We start from the raw sequence: 13,748 nt of genomic DNA on the forward strand, positions 1-13,748 counted from the left end.
CTATAGAGAAAATGTATTCTTAAACGTAGTTCCATGCCAATGTTTTTTATCGCGCTGCTACCGTCCCCCCAAAAAAACATTTTCCAAAATCTGGTCACCTTACCCTCAGAGGACTGCACCTGACACAAAGTAGTGCACTATATAGAGGGTAGCGTGCTGTTTGGGATGCAGACATAACCATGGAGAATGAACTGTTCCATGCATCAGCAGACACATGTTGACTAAAGTACCCTAACATGTAGAGGGCTTCATCAGGCTTTCTTCAAGGTTTCCTCTTAGGCAACTGAGGAGCTGAGGAAACCCTCAGCATTATGCAACTGTCTGTTAGGTTTTGCATTGAACAACCTAGCTATATCATAAAGGGATAGAATATGAATTTACATGCAGAATAATGTAAATGTAGCCTACATAAAGTTGTTTTTCACTTTTACAGGGGAAATACACATGGAAATGAGCTAGTCTTATAAGCTTTTGTCTTTTACTGTTCATCTGAACCGTCTGTCAATGTAACTTCCAGGTGGACAGTCATGTGACAACACACAGAGACAGCTGTGGACAGGTAACATGCATCCCTGTTGACAGCCCTGACAGACAAGCATTGGCTTTGAATGGAGCAACGTCCCAAAGTCCCAGAGCCTTGTCTTGTCAATCTTCTGCAGTGATAGGCAGTGGAGACTGTGTCCTTGCTTGTGGATATGTCCCAAATGCCACCATATTCTCTTTATAGTGCACTACTTCTGAACAGGGCTCTGGTCAAAAGTAGTGCACTATAAAGGGAATACGGTGTCATTTGGGAAGTATCTTGTGCCTTCCTCCTGCTGTGACTCTCCAGTCGTAAACAACCACACTTGGCAGGGCTGCTTGATGCTCACTTCTCTCATCAACCTCTGCCCTGTTTGTCTGTAAACCATGCCAGCTATACTAAGGGCGGATGGTGGATCAATGGGAGTTAGGGCTTGGGAATAGTTCACTCATGATGTGTCCATTGAGGTACAGGTCAATCGATGGGCTTTTATCATGTCTGAGTAGAACAGGAGAGTGTTCCTGGGCATAGATGTGGGTGAGGTGGGTAAGGAGTTGGAAGCAGGTGGTGGTAGAATATGATTGTTGAATTGTTGTAATGTGCGTAATGTTTTTATGCAGACATCATTTCAGGAGAGGAGACTCGTTCTGTACATAGATGAGGGTGAGTGGGTAAGGTGTTGGAAGCAGGTAGTAGACTAGAGGGTTTTTGGTGTGTTATATATTGGATCATGCCATTAGGTTTGTTTAGTCCAGCAGATACAGTTGTCACAAAACTTTTAAAAAGTACTTTTCAGTTTATTGAAGAGTCATTGAAAATAAATGTCATTTTTTCGATTATCAAATTGACTGCCTTCGAATTGAGCCCAACCCAGGCCTAGAGACAAGATATTTGAATGCAATAAATATTAGACCTTCGAGAAACACTGAAGTTTTGTCATTGCATATTTATAATTCTGCTGGTTCATGTCCCTCATGTGGGGCCCTGTATCCTATTATAATGTGTAGAAGTCTATTATTATTATTTTTACATATGATCACTCCTAATATTATCCTATGTGGTTTGAACAGACAGTTAAGCGTGCATTTGAAACGGGACCCATTCCTTAAATAGTGCACTACTTTTGACCTGATCGTTTTGGACAAAGACAATGTCATTGTGAACTTGCTGGTCACACAAATCAATCAGTAAAGCCATTTCCCTGAGAGTAGGTGGAAGTGTTCTGCTGCTAGAAACGATCCTCGGAATAGGTTTAGACTGAAAGGCCCGCCCTTCAGAGAATCTAGAAGGTTTTATAGATCTCTGTTGGACTGTTTAAAAGAGTGGCTCCAAAGTCACCGTCACACCAATTGAGCCACTGATTGCTTCGTTTCAATGATTAAAACTGGAGACAGAAAATTCCTGCCACCACCTGCATGCTCTCCTGTAGCAGGATAATAAAAAGGTGCTGTTTCCTGAAGATTGTGAGCACAAAACCTGAATACTAAAATCTATCACTGTGGTTGTTGTGTAGAATAGCTATTTATGAGATTGCAAAAGGAGTGGAAAACTATGAAACCTCGGCTACGTCCCGGTTTATATATCTCCATGCTCCCAAAGTGCACGTGTTCTCCTTCCGCCCAAAGTGTGCACTTGTTCACTTCCCTGCACTGATTTGAAGGGAAATTACTTGTATTCGAAATATGGTGGAAACTCCCACTAACCCATGCCTCCACCCATCCAATGCCTATAGATTTTTGGAAAGTCGTGAATGAGTGCACACTTCAGAAGAAATTAGATATTATTGGAACGCACCCATAGAAGGCAGCAGGGTAAGTCATTCACAAGCCATCTGATGATCAAAAACACAATCTGGAGATAATTAGCTTTTCCATAGATATTAAATAAATCTTGGGATAAAAGGAACACAAATCTTATCTGAAGAAAAAGGGAACCGCAAAACTAATGTAATCTCAAGAAAAAAACAGATTCCTCCTTAATCATTCATCAGGATTATTTGCTGGTGTAATAAGATGTTGGTGTGGTGTATGGTAGGCTATGGTGTGCTGGGAAGTTCTGTTCCAGGAAGACTTTCTAGAGAGGCTGCAAGGCTTTCCTAATCTCAGCACCCAGAACCAAATCTCATGTGCGCACTGAAAAACATGAATTGTTAAGTCTGTCACAAGTAGGATTGCAAAGCTACTGGTAATTACCAACAGTTGAAGTCGGAAGTTTACATACTTGGAGGTTGGAGTCATTAAAACTAGTTTTTCAACCATTCCAAAAATGTCTTGTTAACAAACTATAGTTTTGGCAAGTCGGTTAGGACATCTACTGCATGACACAATACCTTTTTCCAACAATTGTTTACAGACAGATTATTTCACTTATAATTCACTGTATCACAATTCCAGTGGGTCAGAAGTTTACATACACTAAATTGACTGTGCCTTTAAACAGCTTGGAAAATTCCAGAAAATTATGTCATGGCTTTAGAAGCTTCTGATAGGCTAATTGACATGTATTTCAAGGCCTACCATCAAACTCAGTGCCTTTTTGCTTGACATCATAGGAAAATCTAAAGAAACCAGCCAAGACCTCGGAAAAAAATTGCAGACCTCCACAAGTCTTGTTCATCCTTGGGAGCAATTTCCAAACACCTGAAGATACCGCGTTCATCTGTACAAACAGTAGTACGCAAGAATAAACTGCATGGGACCACGCAGCCGTCATACCGCTCAGATAGGAAACGCGTTCTGTCTCATAGAGATGAACGTACTTTGGTGCAAATCAATTCCAGAACAACAGCAAAGCACATGGGGACAAAGAGCATACTTTTTGGAGAAATGTCCTCTGGTCTGATGAAACAAAAATAAAACTGTTTGGCCATAATGACCATCGTTATGGATGGAGGAAAAAGGGGGAGGCTGCAAGCTGAAGAACACCATCCCAACCGTGAAGCACGGGGGTGGCAGCATCATGTTGTGGGGGTGCTTTGCTGCAGGAGGAACTGGTGCACTTAACAAAATAGATGACATCATGAGGTAGGGAAATTATGTGGATATATTGAAGCAACATCTCAAGACATCAGTCAGGAAGTTAAAGCGTGTTCACAAATGGGTCTTCCAAATGGACAATGACCCCAAACATACTTCCAAAGTTGTGGCAAAATGGCTTAAGGACAACAAAGTCAAGCTATTGGAGTGGCCATCACAAAGCCCTGACCTTAGTTCTATAGAAAACTTGTGGGCAGAACTGAAAAAACGTGTGCGAGTAAGGAGGCCTACAAACCTGACTCAGTTACACCAACTCTGTTAGGAGAAATGGGCCAAAATGCACCCAACTGCTTGTGGGAAGCCTGTAGAAGGCTACCCGAAATGTTTGACCCAAGTTAAAAAATTGAAAGGCAATGCTACCAAATACTAATTGAGTGTATGTAAACTTCTGCCCCACTCGGAATGTGAATGTGATAAATGTGATGAATGTGAAGAAATAATGTGAATGTGAAGAAATAAAAGCTGAAATAAATCATTCTCTCTCCTACTATTCTGACATTTCACATTCTTAAAATAAAGTGGTGATCCTAATTGACCTAAAACAGGGAATTTTTACTAGGATTAAATGTTAGGAATTGTGAAAAATTGTCGATTAGCTTCTAGTATATGGTTCAACAAAACTAGCCTAATTAAAGTAAAAAGCATCTAATCAACAATGGCATTTTTAGTTTATTATTTCAGTTAACTCCTCCAACTATTGACTTTTCTTCACAACTGCCACCAGTTTGACACCAAAACATTGGCAACAAATATATTTTGACATAATAAAATAAATAAAAGTGTGTAAAAAATATATATATATTTCATGCCGACACCAATGGTATTCACTGAGTTGATGGTTTATATTTAGGATCATGTTTTACAGCTGTGTCATAAAAAAAATGTAATCATCTTATCACGTGTAAAATCTTTGAAAATTAGATAAGTCCACACAGAGGGTCAGAGATAATTACAGAAGCCTGTGACACCACCAGATGTCTTGTGATGGATTGCATAAAATCCTTGAAAGATACCAAAATTCTGGTAGGTGACTGGTAAACTTCTTAAGTTTCCAATAATATACCCTCCCTTTGCAACTCTAGTTAAAAGATACCAGTAAGAATATGATGTAGGGGAGCTTTGTGTTTGAAGAAGTCTTTGTAGACTGAGGAGGTCTTTCCATGCAAACTATAGCTCTGTGTTAGCTTTGTATTTGAGAAAGGATAGCGGAGGCCATAAAATGCAGACTGTAGCTCTGTGTTCAAGAGGGACTTTCCACAGAGGCTGAGACGGCCTTTCCATGCAGACTAGGAGTGATTAATCTCCCTCCTGCCCCTCAAAGCAGCTTTCTCTGTGTGTGTGTGTGTGTGTGTGTGTGTGTGTGTGTGTGTGTGTGTGTGTGTGTGTGTGTGTGTGTGTGTGTGTGTGTGTGTGTGTGTGTGTGTGTGTGTGTGTGTGTATATAGGTTGAGTTTGTGCTGCCAAGCCGCTGCCTGCCCTATCTGCCAGCCTCCTCTGCTCGCGGTGCATTAGGATGCAACGCATTCTACGTCAAGGGAGAGCCAGGCTAACAAAAGCGCTTTAGTGTTGCAAAAACAAGCCCATCGGTGCATGCCCGTGAAAGGATCTGTGCATCGGTTCTGACTTCAAAACTCCCCAGGCAGGGTGCTCCACATCACTCTGCCATCCTCTTCTAACAGAACCCCCCCGAGAGAACCACCACCACACTCATTTCTCCTTTTCTCTACCCTCCCTCTTTGTCTTTCTTCCATCTCTCTCCCTCCCTCTCTTCTCGCTCTCGTCCTTTCCTCCCATGAGGCAGGTCCAAATTGCTTTGCCGGAACGACGATCATCCCAGCCGGTATTGAAGTGAAGGTGGACGACTGCACCATCTGCCGCTGTCACAATGGGGACTGGTGGAAGCCAGCACAGTGCCTGCGCCGGGAGTGCCTCAACGGCCAGACGTTGTCATAGAAACCCCTCCCGGGACAGTGTCGGTGATGTGCGGTCAGGGAGCGCTCCTGCCTGCTGCCGTGGCAAACCAACAATGCCCTCATCTTGTGTTATTGATATGATATGATGGACAGGACAGGAGCCCAATTCCTTGGCAACTTTGGCTAGGAGACTGCATAACTAGCTGAAATGAAAAGCTCTTGTACACAGTACCTACACACCACCACAACTTTAAACACAAAGGAGAGGAGAGAGCAGGAACTTTTATTGAGACTGTTTTTTCCCTGTTTTGACTGTCTGACTATATATATTTTCTGATAATTACTTCTTGCTTGTGCTGCTTATAAACACAATATATTTCATGAACTAATTTCCTCCTAACCGTTGGCACTGTTAAAATGCTCAGTTGTTTTCTGTACGTCTGTAAGCTTGTTGTAGCTCTCACTCACTCACTTACAGGTGTTTTGAAAATGAGATCTAGGAGGGTTGAACAGGACACAATGACCGGACAACCAGTAAGCACACAATTCATGGCGCTTTTAGAACAAATGGGTCTGGTGTTTAAATTGAATAAGTGAGATGTCTTCATCATCCCGCTCCAGTGTGATTTACAATGGTCACCCAAGGATATCACTCACAGCTCTTGGCTTCTCACTTCTTGTATGATCTCTGTTTGAGTCAATAACAAAAGTTCACTCTTGGGGATGGGGTCACTGAAATGAATGACATACAATGTCAGCATCCCGATGTGTCATCTGGGCTGGCAAAAGCTGCATAACCACAAACAGATCCCCTCAGTTACAGTATTTACAACACAGAATATTATTGATGAGACTGTCTTTGAGGTGCTCTTCTCTGCATGGGGAGAATGGAGGCCAGTTTTATCCAATTTATCCAACCATTACATTAGTAAGTGATAAATCACTGGAAAAAGTAGAAAAGGGAACCAACAAAACTTACTACAGGAGTTGAAATAAGGTCTATAGTTAGAAGCCATGCAACCCATAACAGAGGGGGTAAAAACTGCTCCAGCATCAATAAACTACCGGGGCCATTCCTCTTGGCTTAATTGCCTTTATTGTTTTCCCTGACGGCCCAAACCAACAAAAAATATTCCTCCGAGCGAACAGCTTGAACTTGTTATCTAAGCAATTAGCGAGCCAAGCAGTGGCCTGCTTTAATTTCCCTTAATCAAGGAGTATTCAGGCCGGGCCTCTCTGCTCTCAGCAGTACGTCGCCCGCCTTTCGTCTGTAGGCAGAAGCCAAGCACCAAGCACACTCGGCAACAACTCTGGGAGAGACAAAGGGGAAATCTGCATATGTCTTCTTGATGCTTCAAAGCAAAGGAGCACTCAGACACTCACACATATGCACACACACACACATACTTGTACGCAAACCCTCTCGTCCTCCAGAGGCCCATACACACAGCTTGCACAGTACTGGTAATTCCTTTTCACCTTAAATCATGTTGATACATTGTACCCCAAGAAGAAGCACTGAAGCCAATAAGGCTCTCGCTGAGATAAAAAAGAAAAAAGCTCCTATCCTCCCGTTTTTAGATTACACAATAGATTGTTTGAGCTAATGCATTACTTTGCCTATAAATTCCTATTGGTTTCAGCATCACACTCCAACCAACTCCACCCAACCTGTGTAGCGTGCACAACACACGCTCTCTTTCTTTTTAAAATGATGAATACTAGTCATTAATTCGAAGGCGAATTTCCCACTAAGCACGTGCAATTCATCACTGATACTTTTTGTATGTGTTTCAGTGAGAATCCATTCCTGTTAACCTTTTAGAAGCTATTCCTCCTGTTTGATGGATGAACTACTTAATAACGCCTTCCAGCTCCTGGTAATGAGACAGAAATGAACACAGGAGACCCCTGACTAGAGGTGTCGGAATAGAATATCACATAGTCTACATCCCAAATGGCATCCAATTTCCTTTGGGCCCTGGTCAAAAGTAGTGCACTATAGAGGGAATAGGGTCCCATTTTGGGACACAAACAACATATACCTTACCTAACGAGCCGACCCTCCCAAACATATCTCTGTCTGCACTGCAGCCACAGTATTGTAGACTACATTCTGTTCTACTCAGCTGCCTGCAGTCTTATTATTATTGAATGATGGGGAATTCAAAAGATGAACGAATGAGGGAAGGGGACTTAAATTTAGATTGCATCATTATGGTTAGAGTTGCTCAAGTCATTTTTATCATGACCTTGTCTTGTGATGAATGAGTCAGTCATAATGAGAAGAGAGACTCCATTTCTCAAGCCAGAATACCTACACAAGCAATACACATCACTCTACAGGTACACTCTACTCTACATTGTATGAGACTCCATGACACCTTTATCAGTCATCTCTTTTAATTAGGTCTATCGTAGGCCTGATATCTGGGTCATTCATTTTTATGACCGGATATAGATTGTTTCGTCCTCCTGTATTATTTTGTGTATCTTGTGTAGAACGAGGCTGCTAGCTATCTTTTAATTTCTCACCGCTTGTTTAGCCCTTTTGTCTTTTAATGGTTGCTCTCAATGTAAAGAGCTTCATGATTTAGTAGTAGTGTGGGTTGTAGGGTCAGCTAACCTGTGATCCCTTAGTACCTCCCTCAAGCTCATGCAGAGCAGACCCTCCGGTCTTAGATCATGTTGAAATTACCCCTCTCACATCGATAACAACTCATTATGATACTTTCTCTCTATTAGCGTTGGCATTGTTGTTTGTCTCGTGAACATTTATGCAATGATGGAAGGAATGTCTTATTAGAGTAATGCAGAAGGACACATTCAAGAATGAAGGTCAATAAGGCAGTAGTCTCGTACTTGTTTTTAACACCAGTTACATCACACAACACATCTTCTTAAACGGGTTACAACAGGGAGCTTTCAGAATGGTCCAGCTGTACAGTGACCTTCCAGTTTGGTAGGAAAACATTCTGAAGTGTGCAGTAGATTTTGAATCCATCTCTGAGACCCCAGCTGGAGTGAAGAATTAGCCTTATTGAGCAATGGTTAAACAAATGTATCAAAAGATAGTCTGAGGGAGCAGTCAATATCCCTGTTCATTTTCTGTTCATAAAAGAGTCTGGTCTTTTGTGAGTGTCTGGCCTTGAAAGTCTAGCCTACTGCTCATGCACTCACTAGCCTGACAACCCACTCCAAACACTGCTCATTCACCGCCTGTCACCATGCTGTAAAGGTGTACCATACCATTGCTCTTTTCATGAGACACCGACTTATTGTAGCTGGACGCTATGAAAGATTGTTCTATTGCTTTTTTTCAAACTTTTTTTTTACAGAAACTCTTACATAAAGTGTGCCTGAAAACCAACAAGAGTACAATCTAATATGGATAGAAAAACACTTAAACAATCAAACTGTATTATTACATGGGCACTGTGGGTTAGTCCATAAGAATTATACAAATATTAACTCCTACTGTTATAATTTAATGTTATATTGAATTAGAGCCAGAAATGATAATAATAAAATAAAGACAGGATTTGTTTGGAAGTACCAAGACACACAAACACCTCTACACCATAGCTTAGAAGACATAGTGGGTACATCTAATCAAACACCTCTACACCATAGCTTAGAAGACATAGTGGGTACATCTAATCAAACACCTCTACACCATAGCTTAGAAGACATAGTGGGTACATCTAATCAAACACCTCTACACCATAGCTTAGAAGACATAGTGGGTACATCTAATCAAACACCTCTACACCATAGCTTAGAAGACATAGTGGGTACATCTAATCAAACAGTCCAGATGTTATTCAAAATTAAATTAAACAACCCTTGGTGCCCTTCATGGTGTATAATAACTTGTAAATACCTTCAAAATGTATAATGTGTGTTCTGGAAATCAGAGTTGGAGAAAAGAAAATGTGTATTATTTATGAAGACAAAAACTATTTTGTTAAAGACTGAAAAATAAGTGTTATTATACAGCAACGGTGTGTGTGTCGATTATTTCCTTCTTTTATTCTTCCTTCGCACTTCTATCGCCCAGGCGGAAACACACTCCTACTCAGGCTCAGGTTGAGAGTGCACAGATTGCAGATACTGAACAAGTGCAATTCTTCGCCACTTTATTGTAGGAAAGGTAACATCTTGTTCAAAATATGACCTCTGAATGAAACGTAGGGTCTGTAATTCCCTGCACCACAACTGAGACAAACATAGTGGGGGGTTAACATTTTACTTCCAATTCTTCACCTCTGACATGGACAATATTTCATATGACTTACAACTGAAGCATCATGCCCTTTCACATTCCCTTGTTTTTGGAAGCAAGAGAACAGGATGTATTTCGCTAGCTCTCCACAACCTACTAACACCAGTCATACAGTCCATGCAGAGGTCAGAAAATAACTCTTTGGAGGATAGGGCCTGGCTCATAGCCTAAACCAGGAAAAAGAGGATACTGGTTTGGGTGTAGGTCAATTTTATTGATGTATGGATAGAGGACATCATTTCAGAGAAATCACATTTCTGAGGTCTACTAAAGGAAGTGAGTCAGGGTTTTCCTCTGTTTTTGTCCCAAATGGCACCCTCTTCCCTAAACAGTATAGTGCCCTTTCCCCTACTTTTGACCAGGGCCAATAGGGTTCTAGTCAAAAGTAGTGGACTATGTAGGAAATAGGGATGTCATTTTGGATACACACTTTATATCTGCTTAAACTCTCTGGTTCTATGTCGCTTTCCTATTCATTACCAGGCTGAGCTGAGGTTCTGTCTGTCCGCACCACTAATTTCCCCCTTCCACCTCCCGCATGCACAGGAAGGGGGAAGCAATTTAATGCGACACACAGCAATCAATAGCAATTAGGCCTATCCCTGACTAATCCTATTGAGAAGGAGAGGGGCATCCTGGGAGATAGCCATCCTCACTTGGCTATGTCCCAAATAGCAACATATTCCCTATATAGTCCACTACTTTTAGACCAGATCCCTATGTGAATGGGCTCTGGTGAAAAGTAGTGCACTATATAGAGAATAGGGTGCCATTTGGCACATACCCAGGACCTCGGGGCTCAGAGACAGAAAGCTGCAGCAGCACACCTGGGTACAAATACTATTTGAAATCTTTCAACAACTTTTGCATCTAAAGCTTTAGCCTGCCTGGAGTGCCAGATACGCAGGGTTTGCCGTTTCGTCACTGTTTTATTGCTTCCATTATGCCAGTCAAGCTCCATCAAACACAGATGAAGTATTCAACACAGATGAAGTAAATGCTTTCAAATACTATTTAAACCCAGGTGTGTAAAGCAGTTGACTGTGCTCTGTCTGGTGGGTAACACTGGTTGGTGGTTTTTTCTCTCATCTTCTTGCTGCCAGAGACAAAAGGAAAATAAAACTTGTTTGTTTTCAGTTTCCACAGGAAGTGCCAACTTGGTGACTAGACGATTAATTGCTCTCCTGTTTTCTGCTCTACTCTTCGTCTCGCTTTAGAATCGATTTTTTGAGACACCCCATCCCCCCCCACCTCTTAGTTTTAAAGGGCTGACACTCCCAATTAGATGTGAATGAGACCATTCCTACCAGGGATAGGAGAGTTTGTATTGGATATATATAATTAAGATGAATTACAGTCGGGACAAATAATGCATTCCCTTGCAACTATGTCATTTTGTTACTGCAACAATGGTGTTTATTTTGAAGCATACCATTCATTCTTACCAGTCCAGAGGGAAGAGGTGACTTTAGTGTTGAAAATGTCTGCTTTCAAAGACAGTTTGATTATTTATCTTTAAAGAAAATTGCAAGTCATAGAAAGCAGAATACGCAGTCACAAACACAATTCAATCTAAAATACATTCAAAGAAAATATTCTTCTCAAAAGCACTGACGTTATGAAAAGATCCCCAGGAGAAGAAAATTGACAGATTTCCTAATCCTTCATTCAAAACACTGAAAAGTGCTGAAATGTTTAATCTTTGATCATCATCGAGCAGGGAGGTATAAAAACATCAACACAAAGAAAAACGTAATTAACTTATGTTAGAGCTACAGACCAAAACATTCCAAACAACAAGTCATGGCTTGTGGTGGTGGGTGGCTATATTTGAGGCCACAAGCATGGTGGCATGACGGCACCAGAGATTTCCCAACCAGTCAGTGAATCCCCTTACTTCTAGGTTACAGTTGAAATAGAATCACAACTGTCTGTTTTAGTCTGAATAGACCCTGATGTCAGGTTGCAAGCAGACAGAACCAGTCCAGTGTAATGTTCATTAGGCCACAGAATAGAAAAAAGTTAAAAAATGTCAAACAAAAACGTTAGCAAATTGATATTTCTTATTGGACCATTTAAGACCCTCCCCATTTCAGTACATTCTTCTCAGTTTGGTGTTTACCTGGTATGTCTATGGCTCAGGCACTGACAGTAGCTGGAAGTCCGATATACATTTACAACCCATGTAGACAGAGTTGACCACACCTTTCCTAACTTCACCCAGGGGGGCCTGTAGGGGCTCTGGGGATCATAGATCATGTACTGGGTACACAGGGCCTAGTCCAAGCCCATCAGGGTGTGGTAGGCTGCAGTAGACCGGGTCTGGGTCACATCACTGTCTGGTTTAGGCTGTCAGGCCAGGCCCCCTGCCTCTCTCACCACCTGGAGGAGCTCGTCCCTGGGGGCTTCCTGAAGGAGCCCATGAGGTAGAAGAAAAATCCATTGAACAGTGGGGGTAGCTGGGGTAGAGAAGAGGAGACTGGAGTATAGTAGAATAGAATGAAATAGTTAAAAAGAGCAGAGAACAGTCAAATAGAATGGAGTAGTAGAATCAAATACAGTAGAGTAGAATAGGAAGATGGGGGAGAAACGAGAAAAGGCTTTATAACGTCAAAAGTAAAATAAAACATGGGTTAAGTAAAACAAAAAGGCATTTCTGTGGACTAAGGAAAATTAAACTAAATAGTCTTTTAACAAGGAGAAGTGAGGCGGTTTCATTTGTTTCATCACCCTTGTAAATTACGGTAGGCAAGCCCTTACAAATTCATCAAAGCCCTGCGCATACAGAGGGAGAATAAAGAGAATAGAGATCTGTATCTTCTTCCTGGATCCTAAATGATACGAACCATTCTAGTGCCTCGGGATTAAATCAGTCCCACTAAGAATAGCCTAGTGTCTGAACAAAGTGTCTGGACAACAGAGAGAATTTCTTCTTGTTCTGTAATGATTTTAAATGACGCTGAATCACTGCAAAAATCAGAGCCAGAACCTTTCAATTCTTACATAACCACAACAATGGGGCAGCTTTCATTCTATTCTACTCTATTATACCACAGAATTGTTGCATACTCACTTCTGATTGGCTAGAACGGCATTCTAGAGTGGACATTAAAACCAGATATCGGGACAGTTGGAAAAGATATAACCATGCAGTCATGATGCAAGCATGATGCAATATGTGCCTACACATACAGACCGTACTACAGCTAAACCAACAACCACACAAACTGAAATTGGATACATTTTTAAACGCAGGTCCAACGAGGGAAAAAAAACATAGCTATCATTAATTTGTTTTAACGGAAAAAAAAAATCTTGGAACATCTGTCATGGTGAGTGATGAACATGAACTTCTCTGCTCCCCTCCACTGCTAAAGCTGACAAATCCTCCCACGTTTTTAGTTCGACCAGCTGTTTTCAGCGACTGATATTTTTTAACTCTGTTGTCATATTGGCAGGTTTGCTAACAAACCATCTTGCGGTAAATGTGTGCTTTCATATTGTTTTATTTGGCAACTGTGGTATAAGCGGCATACACGCTGACATTCTGTACATCATCATCTTGGAAAAAAGGACTCCGCTGCGTCGTCCATTATATCCAAGTTAATGTACAGAATGTCGGCATTTATCCTTTACTTATATTCTACTACATTCAATTCAATTCTATTATATTCAATTCTACAATATTCAATTCTACTCTATTATATTCAATTCTACTATATTGTGGCAACATTGTAATGACAATGCTTTTCAAGCCAAGAGCCATCACTGCAGCTTTTTTACCATCTCGTCAGTTTAGTGGCGGTGTATTCAGATGCCAGAAGGACCCTCTACGGAGTGCACCAATCCACTCAATTGTTTTCTGCTGGAAATTGGTACTCTCCAGAGTTTTAGATTTAGCAGGTTCATTGCCTCCATTTTGTTTTGTTCCTTGCTTGCAGGGGTGTGGGTATGTGCACATTTGTGTGTGTTACCTACCAGGCTGCTTCATGG

General features: G+C 41.3%; 1 protein-coding gene across 2 annotated transcripts in view; it reads left to right on the top strand.

The window, feature by feature from the left end:
* Positions 1 to 9,463, top strand: part of LOC118366888 (von Willebrand factor C domain-containing protein 2-like) — a 40,090-nt gene extending 30,627 nt beyond the window's left edge. For both annotated transcript variants that reach the window (XM_052493565.1, XM_052493566.1), the window contains one exon: positions 5,359 to 9,463. In XM_052493565.1, the coding sequence (XP_052349525.1) occupies positions 5,359 to 5,510 (152 nt within the window). In that variant the 3' untranslated portion in view covers positions 5,511 to 9,463. The remainder of the gene's footprint in view (positions 1 to 5,358) is intronic.
* The last annotated feature ends 4,285 nt before the right edge of the window (positions 9,464 to 13,748 follow it).

The sequence above is a fragment of the Oncorhynchus keta genome, chromosome 34 (assembly GCF_023373465.1).
Source record: "Oncorhynchus keta strain PuntledgeMale-10-30-2019 chromosome 34, Oket_V2, whole genome shotgun sequence".
Lineage (NCBI taxonomy): Eukaryota > Metazoa > Chordata > Actinopteri > Salmoniformes > Salmonidae > Oncorhynchus > Oncorhynchus keta.